Below are 13,789 nucleotides of genomic sequence, written 5' to 3'. Positions count from 1 at the left end.
ATTTATACCACAAAGAAATGCTTCTCCCCCTCCCATCAATAGGCCAAATTTGAAAGTAATTCGCATTTTTCCTAACGGTACAAACCTATAGGTTTTTCAAGAAATTGTACTTCAGGCGAAGTTGGAAGTCTGGCCATAAGATTTTTAGCAAGGTATAACCACCCACCCACTGGTTAGCAGAGGGGATGGCAGCTATCCGGCTACCCCACTCACACACCACACCTGTGTTGTATCGTCACTCTTTATTGCAGGCAGGACTTGGTTGGGGGACAGGTGATGACGGGCCAATTTGTATAAATAGCTACAGGTTTGTATCGTTAGGAAAAATACAAATTACTTTTAGATTTGTCATTTGTTCTGACACTAGTATAAACCCTTGCTATTTATAGGGATTGACTTAACCCTTAGGAGAAACCTTGACACATCGCTAAATAATTTGTGCAAAGCACAGTTAGCGGCCTGAGCTATCTGTGTAATTGTGTGATACTAGCAATGTGACTAGTCTAGGTAAGAATTCTCAGAAACAAAGGACTCTTAGAATCGACCATAGACGTTACCCAATCGCACATCGGCAGCTGGTATGGGGCCGTAACAAGTATAACTCTTTATACAAGGATACACAAGGGAAATGGTTCTACCAACAGACAGAGGATGCCAGCTTTGCAGAGTACCAAAGGTGCTGTTCATGGCTAACCTCTGCCCTTCCCTAGCTGTTATTTGTCCATCAGAGCTTCAGGTATTCAAACCATTTATTATGTAGCCACCACAGGGTCAATGATGAACGTCTCCATGTTCCTGCAGGTCGCGTCTTATAGGAAGTGAGCAGTGAAGTTCATTTGACGCTTCTGTTGGGATCAGTTGATTGTCACAAAGTTTTGAGCAAAAGAAGCCGATCCTGTAGAACCAGGTTAACCGTAGGGTAAAAACTTAAGAAAACCTGAGGTGCTGTCGAAACCAAGGAACCATGCCTTGGGATGGTATGTCTGTATGATAGAAGATACTTCGTTGATGACGGATGTCCTGGAATCTAAGAGTATGAGTCCTAGTAGTCAAACATGCCCAAGAAGCCCTGTGGACTAACTGCTTGTTTGACTGTATGCCTTCTTGGCGAAGTTTGATGAACTTACTTGTTCCAGGAAGAGAGAATGAAACTGGAGACTTCTATGGGAAGGACTGACTGTAGAGGCTTGGAGATTCCTTGATAAAAACCATCATTCTGCCAAAAAGACGTAACGCCCAAGTCCGGGCATCCAAACGGATGTTCAGATTGTGTAGGTTAAAGAGAGAAGCACCCTCACACATCAACAGGTGGGTGGAAGAGAAGAGAGTGCCCTTGTAACCGAGCTGTAGATTCTCTGTCCTTGTCGAAAAGAGATGGAAGGGATTACCCACTACAGGGCAAACCTAACTCGAGGACGAGAAAAGGAGCTATCACTATTAGAGAACAACTACAGTGGAACCTCTACACACGAACGTATCTACATCCGAATTTTCCAACATCCGAAGTAAAATTCGAGCAAATTTTTGACTCTACACCCGAATTTTATTTCGACACACGAAGTAAACATTACGCCATTGAGCGTCGAGTGCTCAGTTCTCTTTTCATGTGTGTATTGTGTGGTTGTCCTCTGTTTGGTCTGTTATTAACAGTGCTTATTTTCTTCCTTTTCTCATATTTCCTTTTTGATTTTACTTATAATCATGGTGCCTAAGAAGCTAAGTTTCAGTACAGGAAGAAGGCAATTCTTTCATTAGAATTGAAGCAAGAAATTATAGAAAAACATGAGAACAGTGTGCATGTGAGTGATACTGTATGGCTAAACAATATGGCCGGAATAGGCCTATTATCTCGAGGATCATCAAGCTGAAGGCAGCCATTAAAGCAAATAACCATCGAAGGGGATCACTATTATTACAAGACATCTTAGCAATACCCTGGAAGAGATAGAACGCCTTTTGTTGATAGGGATAAAGGACAAAGAGATTGTTGGCAACGATCATTTGTGAGAAGGGCCAGCGTGATGAACAGAAAGAAAGAAAAAAGTGAAGCAAAGAAAACCATGATAGCATTAACAAGCTCTTTTAAATAAGACTTCTCTCTTTTTCTGTTTCTCTCTAAACATAGCATTAACATGTTCTTTAAATAAAATCTCTCTCTCTCTCTCTCTCTCTCTCTCTCTCTCTTCTTCTTCGCTGTTATAGTGTTAGATACGTCTATTATTTTTTCCGAGGAGAGAGAGAGAGAGAGAGAGATTAAACAAAAATGTGTTTAGAGTACATATGATTTTCAACAGCGTCAACGAGTTGAAAAACAATTAAATGTAACTAAGAAAGTAATAACAGCTAATCTGAATTCCTTTATTAACTAAAACAGGAATTGCTACGCAGTAAGAGAGACGGTCGGGGAGGAGGGTAGAGATGGTGACTGCGATAACATACCGTAACTCGTCACTGAAAGTGATGAAAATAAAAAATCAAAAGAAAAAAAATGTAAAAAATATGAAATATAAAAATAAAAAAAAAAATAAATATGCTAAGTTAGATTAAAATTTCCGTAGTTTAAGTTACAGTATGTTATCGCAGTCACCATCTCTACCTCCTCACCGATCGTGTCTCCTCGTGCGTGTGTGTGTGTTTGCGCATACGCACACGAGTGTGTTTGTATCAATATTTGTTTTAGTAATAAAGGAATTCAGATTCGCTGATATTGTTTTTTTAGTTACATTTAACTGTCTTTCAACTCGTTAACACTGTTAAAAATCATATGTACACAACACATTTTTGTTTAATCTCTCATTTTTGCTTAATCTCTCTCTCTCTCAGTTAAAATTAATAGACGTCTCTCTAACACTAACAGTGGAGAGAGAGAGAGAGAGAGAGAGAGAGAGAGAGAGAGAGAGAGAGAGAGAGAGAGAGAGAATTTATTCAAAGAACATGTAACACCATGTCTACCTTCTCGCCGATCGTCCGTCTCCGGCGTAGCAAATCCTACACCTGCGTTGGCCTGTCTCTAAGGTAAAGTGGCAATAAAACACATTTTTTATTTATTATTTCTTTATAATTATCTTTTTTACATGCTTCTTACATATTATGCAGTAATGTTATTGTTATGTGTAATTATGTGTAGCCATTTATTAATGATTTATTATGGGGTTTTTAGGCTGAGGAACGAATTAAATGAATTACCATGTATTCTTATGGGAAAATTCGTTTCTACATCCGAAGTTGGTTCTGGAACGGATTAAATTCGTATGTAGAGGTACCACTGTAACGGGTAAACTCAGGCTGCAGAAGAGCGTCATTGTCAGAGGGTTGACGAACAAGACTGAGGTCAAGCTGAAAGTTGGGCATATTTGCCTCTCCGGAGGATCCCGCGGATGGAGGGCTGCAGTTGTTTCTACAATTTCCGAGGAAGCATAGGCTGACAGAGGACCAAGAAGAGATGCCAAAGGCATCTGGTTTTCCCAAGCAGTACACATCCAAGTACTGACTAGACCCAACGTTGCTCAACTTCGCTGGTTAGCAGAATCCCTGCAACTAAGTTGCTATATCCGTAGCATAAGCCAGAGCTGAATTCAATCATCTTGACCAGATGAAAATATAAAAGGGGGATAACCGAGGCAGGTATGAAGGGCCGAGGAGAGGATCCAAGGAATCGGCCAAAGAACCGTGACAGCAATCCAAAGAGAAGCAAAAAACCTAAAGGATTACTGTACAGTATGTTTGCAAGATTCGTTCCGAATCACAAAAGAGGCGAGTTGCCGAAATACAATACAGTACCTATAGTTCTGTTATGGCAACGTCAGGCCCCTAGTAGTAGAAAGAGTAGCACTAATAGTGATCAAGGTGATAAACATTAGTGAATGCTGACAAGGACTGGAGAGCCTATGCAGAAGACTGCCAACCGTTGAAAGATGAAAAAAAAATCGGGAACCGAAAAACTGTACTTGTGTGAAACAACAACTTCCAAGAGGCAAGTGGAGTATTGTTGATTGCTAAAATGTTTCCAAAATTGAAAAATAGAATACACTAATGCTTTATTTGAGTACAGCACATATACAATATCGTATAGAACAAGAAAACTAAATGATATTCAGTAAGAAAATATTGACACGTGCTTTAATGCACCCCATGATGGCGAGTACTGGGATTAGGTTCCAAGATGGGTATACTAAACTCCCTCAACTGCATGTGGGAAGCCCTACCACAGTAGCGCAACTCAAAGAGATAGGAGGATGACGATACTCTCTGATGACCAGAGGAGGAGTAGTCCTCGCCAGGAGGAGCAGTAGCTCGTTTGAAGTGAGGATCGCAATTGGTGTTCTGTGCTCTATCCACTAGCCAAAAAAGCAGTTCCTCACGGAAAGCAACTTTACCCTGGAAAGATAAGTAGCGAGATGTGGTGTGAAACTGAATAGTGGTCACTACCAGAGGATTTGACAAGCTGCCTGCAGAGGAAGAAGATTGGAACCGAGCCACAGCTGGTCTGAAGTGCTTGTTGGGACACCCATAACCTGGAAGAGCTGACGAGTGATTATCACGAGCAGACAAATGGCGAGCAAGAGCTGGTGAATGGCAAGCTGGGGAATGATGATCATGAGCCAAATGGTGAGGTGATGAACTGCAAGCTGGCGACTGGGGCTCACGAGGAGACGCGAGACAATCACGATCTGGCGAGTGACAATCACAAGCTGACGGCAATCGTGAGCTAACCGTGTAGCTGCAGCAAGGTTGGGCAAGGCGAGTCTGTTGGGCAACGAGGTCTGCTTTCAAAGATGAAGGATGGAGAGTGGACAAATACAATTCCTGATGAAAGAATCCCCTGAAGGAGAGACTGAACAGGTGAAGGAAGTCTCTCTCATACCTGGCAAAGGTGACCAACATCTGCTGCCCCTGTCGGCAGTTTCCCCACAAGCAGGAAGACTGCCGATCAGAGGCTGATGAAGGAACTCCCTCAAAAGGAAGTTCCAATAGCTGGAGGCAGACTTCCGGGCAGCACACTGCATCCTCTCAACAAGCTCTAGCTCAACTTAAAGGTTGACATCGCATATTGCTTGAAAATGAAGCCTTAGCTTGTTTTGTGTGTTCTGACGAAGAACTCTGGAGAGGTCTGATCCCACATACAGGAAAGGTCGACGTCAGCGTGATGGACAGGAATGGACGAAACTGATTCCCATCAGAAGAATCACCCCAAGGGTAGACTGAACACGGGAAGGAAGCCTCTCTCGCAGACAGGAAAAACTAAGCAACACCTGCTGCCGCTGTCAGCAATTCTTCCCGCAAGCAGGAAGATTGCCAAACAGTGGCTGGAGGAGGGACTCTCCCTTGAAAGCAAAAGTTGCAACACTTGGAGGCTAACTTCCAGGCAGCACTTTCTGCTTCCCCTCAACAAGCTGCAGCTCAAATTGAAGGATGACCGAGTGTTGCCTGAGAACAAAGCCAAAGCTTGTTCTCTAGGTTACCACAGAGGGGGTTACCCGGGGACTGCGAGGAGTTTTAATCAGCAACTGCTCTAGAGAAGAATGATCACGCATACGGGAAAGGCCATCATCAGCGCAATGGTCAGGAAATGACCGCAGGCGCAGAGGTAGAAGACATTACTGGGCAGGAACAGTAACTTTCCAAGGAACACAAACGTCACTCGGGCTGAGGAAAACAATAAAGCAAAGACAGGAAAAACCCCCTCGAAGGGACAACCTAATCCGCGGATGGGAGAGGTACAGTACAGGAACCTGCTAACTGTGCACTCCGTCCGTCGGCTACCATCGCCGAACGAATGAGTGGGGCGTCGTTACTGCTGAATTAAAGTTATATTAAACAAATTATCAAAATAAATCTATTTAATGAAACTAATAGCTGACGAAAGACCACTCGGGAGAACAACCTAACCCACTGGCGGGAAAGGAGTTCCCAGAGAGGGAAAAGAACAAGTTAAAACTGCAAGTAAATAACAGAAAACATAAAAGGCCAAAGTCTTGCAGAGACACGAAAGTCTACTCTCACCAATCTAAAAATAAAAAGTGACGACACAACACCGGTGTGTGAGGGGGGTAGCAGGCTAACCCCCAACGGCTCCCTACCTAGAGGGTGGGTGATTATACCTCGCTGAAAGCCTTATGACTAGACTTCCAGCTTTGCCGAAAGTATAATCCCTATAAACAGCGAGGGTTTGTATTAGTGTCATAACAACTAACTTTTAAACCACTTCAGATGGTTGGAAATAAAACTAAAGCAAAGACCAGTCAAGTAAGCATAATAACCAAAACTTCACTGAGGTAATATCAAAAATACAGGTCTGACAGCTACACCAATGAACCATGAATCATTATTTTCAACCAATAAATTCAAATCATGCCAAACGACACTTTAAACCTTTAGATATTGTAATTTCATTTACTGAAGGGTGATTGACAGGAAAATGTTATCACAACTACATTAAACTCAGTTAACATATGAGCCCTGTGTAAAAACAACCCCTTGTAGCTAAACTATAAAATAAAAATGCTAACACGGCTAAATATACACTACAATAAATCGGTTTACTAGCTAAAAGCATACTGTATTACGCATAATATCCCATTATCAGATACACTGATGGCACCAACCGTTACATGCAGATGAAGAAGAGGTATTCCGAGAGTCACAGGTCCTAGTTTTCTTCCTCGGGAGTACTGAACCATGGAGGCACTTTCCAATAACAGCAAACCCAATGACCCCGTTGCAATAGTGCCATGCCAAGACTACCTAGTCATCCACCCACTTAAGCTACAGCATTGCCCAATGATATGACAGGTATTCCACAACTTGCCATAATGGAGAAAGCCATCTTCAGTGAAATCCTACCTTCTTCCCTTACCTATTTTTGTTTAGTTCAACTTTCTAAATTACAGTACAGTACTGTTCTTTTTTGCTAGCTTTCAATAATCAAGTGGATAAAAATTTTTTGAATTTCCTAACATTAAACCAAATTTTTCTAATATTAATAAATTTGTCAAGTATCGGACTATAATACTAGTCTAATGCAAACTTTGTATTTCATACTATTTCTGGTTAATTGGGCTAGCTCCCATAATTCAGTATTGATACAGTTGGCAAATATTGGAGTAAGAGCAAATCAAAAACAGTAGAATACAACAGGTTGGGAAGAAAACTACCTAACATTATTTTTGTTAGTACTTGTCCATATATTTTCTGTTAATCACAGAACTGCATCCTAATGGCTGGACTGGATTTATGGATTTGGGTTGCAGGAGGCCTTGGGTTACAACGATTTGCCATTAGAAATGGACTCCAATAAGATACTGCTGTAGTCATACTAGCATTAGTTTCCAATCTACATTTAGAAAACATTCATGATTTCAGTGGTGCTCATTTTTGGATATTTTTTGAGACCTTTTTCCTTTTTGCTGTGCACCATGACTGGAAAGCATGAGGAGGAGAATTCTGATGGCAGTGGATCCAAGAAGAGAAAAGACATCACGACGAAACAAAGTGGACATACAGTAGTAAGGGTTGAGAGAAAACGAAAGTCAATAATTCTTTACTTTCAACCCAAACTCGCAAGAAACCTTTGTTCTCAATCAGATGTTAATGGTTCAGTAAGGAGCCGAGGTAACTATAACCCTACCTGTGGAGCTACAACGGGCCCAAATGAAAAAGTGTCTAGAGACCTGTGCGTCACATTTCACAGATAAGTTACGTTAATACAGTACCTACATCACAGATTCTTTATTAGGATAAAAATACGCCAACACTTCCAACTTCACGAGCTTACCTGGATCCTTCCTGAGGTAGAGAAAGGTGAATGACCTCCGTAAATAAGGAGGAAATTGTTATTAGTTACCGTATTTCCCGTGTCATAAGATGATACAAGTGGTATGACGCACCCTTAAATTAGCAAAGCAGTTATTGGAAAAAAAGAAATTGAGGATTTTACAAACTATCCCAGCAGCAATTCCTAGTCAGTGTGATTTTTGTTAGGCACAGTAAATTTTCATATTTTGGTTGTATTATGAAATGTTTAAGTCAATATTAATTAGTTGCATGCCGGTTATCCCAATTTTATTACATTTTCAGGCATATAAACCTTTAAACATGTCGTAGTTGCCACCACAACTGGACGATTAGTATTTGGTCGTGATGTTTCAAGTGTTGTTTACATGAATGCAGTGTTGCAAAATGTTCTTAATCAACTTTTGGTAAAGAACTAAAATTCCAGTAATATTTCCCAAATTCCTCATATAGCCTACACATTTCCAAAGAAAAATTATTGATCAAAGAAGTCTCTAGAAATTCCTCTAGGTTGAATACTTTTGCAGATGACTGGGACTCAAGGTCTAGATACTTTTCTTCTAATTTGGTAACACTGCAATCAACTAACAGTAAGATGTTTTTGCAAGGTCGAATTCAACAACTGTCTGTACTATTTTGGAACTCAGGCAACAAAATCGTTATCAAAATATTGCTTTATCACAAAATGTGAAAAAAAGGATAAATACTGCATAAAAAACTAATATGGCACATAATCGTCTGCTAGGAGACCACTAGTTGGCATGTTTGCTTGTAGAATGGGTTTGGCAAATCATCAGCTGATCACCAAAATACATCATTTGCTACAGTACTTATTTAAACAAAGTGAAATTTTAAAAATAGATTTATTCATTACTTATGAATGATAATTGAAGGTTTGTATTCTATGCTTGGTGAGTGCTTGTATGTTATTATCTGGGTGTTTAAGGGTTGTCAAACTCTCCTATACAATGTTTACTTAGTGTTAAGACGCAGGGTGATTTTTGGAGCTATTTTTTTTCTGGTAAAAAGGTGCGTCTTATGACACGGGAAATACGGTACAGTACTTTCTTCTTCCCTCTACCTATGCTGACAAAGAGTCGTTGCAGTTGTGGTCTAATTGCGAGAGTATATAGCACCTCAACACCTTCAGAGGGACAATAAAAACTGATCAGGATCACCGGTTACTTCTCTAAGGTTCAAAATCTGAGAAGACAAAATCTAGGATTGGAGGATTGATTCTGGTTTATAGTAACAGACTCAGGAATGTAGGTGCAAGAGAGTTGCCTCCATCTCCTTGAATGGGTGATGTCAAAACAAAAAAACCATGAAATTCACTGACCAGTTTAGCGGAAGCAAGAGCAAATAAGAAAACCGTTCTAAGGGTGCCAACTCTGCCCAAGGCTCGAACCGACAGTTCATCTGCACCTCTTAAGGGAATGCAGCACCTTGACAACATTCGTGGTCTCACTTCAACTGGAGGTCATGTATGTTCGAAGCTCCACCCAAGAAAAAACATCCACTCTCTTCAGTCTAAAGACTCGGATTAAGGCTGAGTGATAGCCTTACCGCTGAAACGGAGAAGGATTTCTCCTCACGAAAGTAAAGCAAAGAGCTGATGATGAAAAAAATAGTGGCCCAGAGAGGAGAGACTCATTTTTAAGACACCTACTACAGTTCCTACTTGGCTTGATACACAGAGGTCGAGGATCTGTGGAGGTATCCAGACATCTCTAGTGCAATCTCGCATGAAAAGCTTTTCTCTGAAAGGGAATACCAAATAACCTCAACGTGTGAAGCTGAAGGGATTCCACCGCACCGAGAAATCTCCAGGCATGCAGTTGACACAACAAGTTGGGAAGAGGAGGCAATTCCGTGCGAGGCTTTACCAGCAGAGATGGAAGGTCCAGATACCATTCTACCCAAGAACATTTCGGGGCTACGAGAGTCAAGTTGAGATTGGACGTAGCTTTAACCCAAATTAAGTCACTTCTGATTAAGCAGAATGCCAGGAAAGCATAGGTGTGTTCCATTGGCGCTAGAACGCATCTTCGATCCCTGCCTTCGGATCTGGAATTGGAAAGCAGTAGGTGGAAACCCTAATATTTAGTGGGGTCGTAAACAGGCCTATCGTTGGCAAACACCACAAATTCAGGATCTGTCACTCTTCTAGGACTTAACGACTATTCTGACCCAAATAGGATCTTCCTGCCATACTCGTCCACCTCTTGCCTGGAATGGAGTGAGCTGCCTAGTAATTTGAACAAAGGCAGCATTCAATTTTAAGGCAATGTGATGCGTACACCAGCATTGTGACCTGGTATTTTGGCGTTCTAATTAATCATTTAGTTCAACTAGTTTTTCATCAAATGTGGATTGCTTCATTCGCAATTTAACGTTATTTCACTGCTCCTCTGTTCTAGCAAGTGGTGCACGGACGTGCTGTACATGTCAGCTGTGTGGGCTAGTATTTTGGCTTAAATCTAATTATCTCACTCGGTTCAATATAATCTGTACAACAACAAACAAATATAGCTGTACTGTACTTACATTTTTCTATGATTTTAACAACACTAAAAACAAAAAAATCGTACGCTTGCCCTTGTATGATCTTCCGATATACAGTAATCCTGCATTCCTTCAACAGAGAAATTGCCAGGAGAATTTTTTTTATGATCAGATTTCAATAATTCCAAAATTCAAACTGGGTAATAGAAGCATCTAATATGGTGAGCAGATGCCCGTTCTTAGCTGCTGAGACGTAAAGGTGGCCAAGTTGAAATCCAATAAAAGCGATTCATTTTATAACTTGAACAATCCAAAATGGACAAAGGGTTATGAACTTCCATCTTTCCGCCTTTATATAAATAAGGCCTCCTCGGTGAATATTCCAACATTTGTTTTAAGCGTAGTGTTGGTAACATGCATTATGTTTACAGTGAAAAATCAACTCACAATGGCAAACCCACACTTGGGGTGTATGTAAGATAGAGGCCACGTATATGTATTATTACGGCAGTGTAAGGGGGGTCGCAAGGGGCATTAGCCCCTTCCTGCTAGGTAAGTAGGTAAGGACATGGCTTGTAGGTTAGGTTAGGGGGGAAAGTTTAGGTTAGTTGATGTCCATTTTTATTCCACACGGGAGGAGCTGGCCGCTGATATACAAAGACTCCCCACACTTTTTATCGGATTAAATAGTTTTTGCTGAAGGAAGAATGTCTTAAAAAGTCAGGTTTCAAAGATCCAAGCTATCTTGTGAAGATGTTTTTATTATTCTATCTTGCTTTCCATATAGTGTACTGCAGCAAATGATCGGCATCTACAAATATTTAACATTAAATACATCATATACACCTGTGGACTGGTACATCTTCTGCCAAGACATGTTAATATATCATTAATGGACTCCTAGAAGATTTGCGGACCAGAACTTATCGCAGAGATAGACGAAAACAAGCACTGAAAGCGGAAAGGCAAGGATAGTTAAGAGTTTAATGGCAAATGGGTGTTCAGCAGGATTGACCGGGAAGCATGAGACTTATTTCATAGTCGTCAAGGATTGTTCGGTACTACAATTTCGGACTGTTGGAAGACAATAAAAACTGGGATCAATTTCTCCAACATACACAGATAACGATAACCTTAATTTTGCGAGTCCCGATGATCCCAGAGTAAAAACCAATACAATCGAAGAGCAGTGGCGAGTCTTAGAAAGGTATACCCAACCAAAATTCGGAACAGAAACATCTAGAAGACAGTTAATGTGTAATGTATGTTATACCGAAATGATATTTGAAGGCTACCGAGTGTAACTTAAGGCATTCCTCAAATCAGTTAAATGTGTTTACCAGCTCAATATCTGTCCAATCCATACATCAATCCTTCCAACCCGTGATACAAAAGTCTGAGTCTGTCCCAACATCCTTTTCCTCCTCCTTTGCTAAGTGCCGGTGAGACGGTCTGAACGATCCCCCGGTCTCAGAATTCTCCTTGACATTGTATTATGGTTCTTTTCCGCCATTAGCTCGCATGAAAATAAAACATTAAGCTCGTATGTACTGGCAAGCGGTAATGTTGAGCTGCGCACGCTAACATTACAGGAAAATAAAACATCAACCTCGTATGCACTAGCAAACGGTAATATTCGCGCATGCGCAGTTTATCAAGGAGAACTCTGAGACCGGGGGATCGTTCAGACCGTCTCACCGATCAATCTCGTCCACCGCAAAAAACAAAGAAAGTTGTTCCCTGGAAAGATGATGATGATGGGGAAAAATGTAGTTAGTTGGGACAAGTACAAACTTTCTTTACACTTGTAAACAAGATTTCTTTTAACGCAATAAGATTTGACGTTCCCTTGTCAGGAGTGAAGCCAGTTGGGAAGCAAATACAGGATAAGCTAAGACTACAGCAGTCTAAGAGGGGGGGTCACAAGAAATATGGCTCTAATAGATATGTAGTTAAGATACAGCTCCTAGGTTGAGTTAGGTGGTGCTCTTGTATACAGGTTTTGTGGCACGACAGCCACGGCTACAAAAGACTAGAAAATGGGAGGGAAATTCCCATTTTCTATGCACGCACGACTTGGCAAATTACCGCGCCCACTGTTTCGTTCAAGCACTGCTGAATGGATCAAAATGTCCTCGACAGTGAATTCTCGTAAATACGGGAGCGAGAAATAGCACAAGACATCACATATGCATCCAAAGGTGAATAATTGGTTTTAGTTCGGCTTAAATTAAGGACATACAATTTACCGAGCAAGCATTTTTCATGGAAGCTACGTCTTACTCCAACATTATACAAAGGGCCCCCATTCTCTTATCATAATACAATAAAACTGAACTGAACCAGGGATCTGAATTGTGATGTAGCTTAATTTTTATTTTTCATTTTGTGACTTCCAACGTTATAGACGATGCTAAGGAATCTTGGCATTTGTAGGAAACGACCTTGGGTTCCGGTTCAAACTACATAATACACTACTTAATATAACCTAGCCTACCACAACCATACCCGTAATTACATAACATGATCTACCTAACCTGCTACAAAGTACCCAAAAGTAAAAAAGTTATTTTAAGGTCGGGTATAAAGTCCCGGCCTCGAGCGTAAATTTACCCACTACCCTACAAACTCACTACTCAGAGTACACTCTGACAGAAAGTTGCTTTTTCATTCTAAATTTAAAAGCAGAATACCTTTGGAAGACCTGGGAGTCTTGATTATAACCTTGGAAGGCATGTGACCTCGGCCGTTCACACGAAGAGCTGCTAATGACGCTACACAAAAAGACATGTTTACGGTACATTTTATGAACTCAAAAACTGGCCGGAACCTTCATACACATAAAACAAACTCACCTGTTGTTGTTGCTGCTGTTGCTGCCATGGTTTATTCCTGGGTTGTTGTTGGTTTTGTCTCTGATTTTGGTTTTGTCTCTGGTTCTGGTTTTGCCTCTGGAACTGTTGTGGTTGCTTCGCATTTGTTGTGTTGCTGTTCCCGCCTTGGCCGCGTTTTGCATTGGCGTTGTTATTACCTTTATTGTTGCCTTGCGGGGCACTTTTCGCATTGTTCGCCTTGATGACATCATCCAGTGACATGTTCATCGCGGCGCGACTTTTGGATTTAACGTTTGAAGGCTCAAAAGTAATTCTCATGATAAATTTTCACTGCCTCTCTGCAGGTTCGACGGGACACACACACTTGCAGGAGGAAGCCGCTGCTATCAGTGTTGCCAGATGGGTTAGTGTAAAAATCCCCCAAACTCATGATAAAATATCCCCAAAACAACCCAAAAATCCCCATTTCCACAAATATATTTTCTTCTAATCATGTACGGTTTACTCATATAGAAATTACTCACCCTACTTCATATAGAGTGCAAGTAAACTAATTGCAACAATATAAAAATTTACTCATTTTTGTTTCCTCTTCATAGAAATGTGTACAGAATATCCCCATTAGACACCAAAAATCCCCAAATCTAAGAATAAATTCC

The 13,789-nt window shown here is 40.9% G+C and overlaps 1 protein-coding gene across 2 annotated transcripts in view; it reads right to left on the bottom strand.

Moving 5' to 3' along the window:
- Positions 1 to 13,525, bottom strand: part of LOC137653707 (ras-interacting protein RIP3-like) — a 55,386-nt gene extending 41,861 nt beyond the window's left edge. The window contains exon 1 of one of the 2 annotated variants that reach the window (XM_068387287.1): positions 13,152 to 13,525. In XM_068387287.1, the coding sequence (XP_068243388.1) occupies positions 13,152 to 13,448 (297 nt within the window). In that variant the 5' untranslated portion in view covers positions 13,449 to 13,525. The remainder of the gene's footprint in view (positions 1 to 13,151) is intronic. The other variant, XM_068387286.1, reaches the window with a different exon arrangement.
- Between the last annotated feature and the right edge of the window lie 264 nt (positions 13,526 to 13,789).

Source organism: Palaemon carinicauda, chromosome 14 (assembly GCF_036898095.1).
Source record: "Palaemon carinicauda isolate YSFRI2023 chromosome 14, ASM3689809v2, whole genome shotgun sequence".
Taxonomy (NCBI): Eukaryota; Metazoa; Arthropoda; class Malacostraca; order Decapoda; family Palaemonidae; genus Palaemon; species Palaemon carinicauda.
This window is presented reverse-complemented; position numbering and strand designations above follow the sequence as displayed.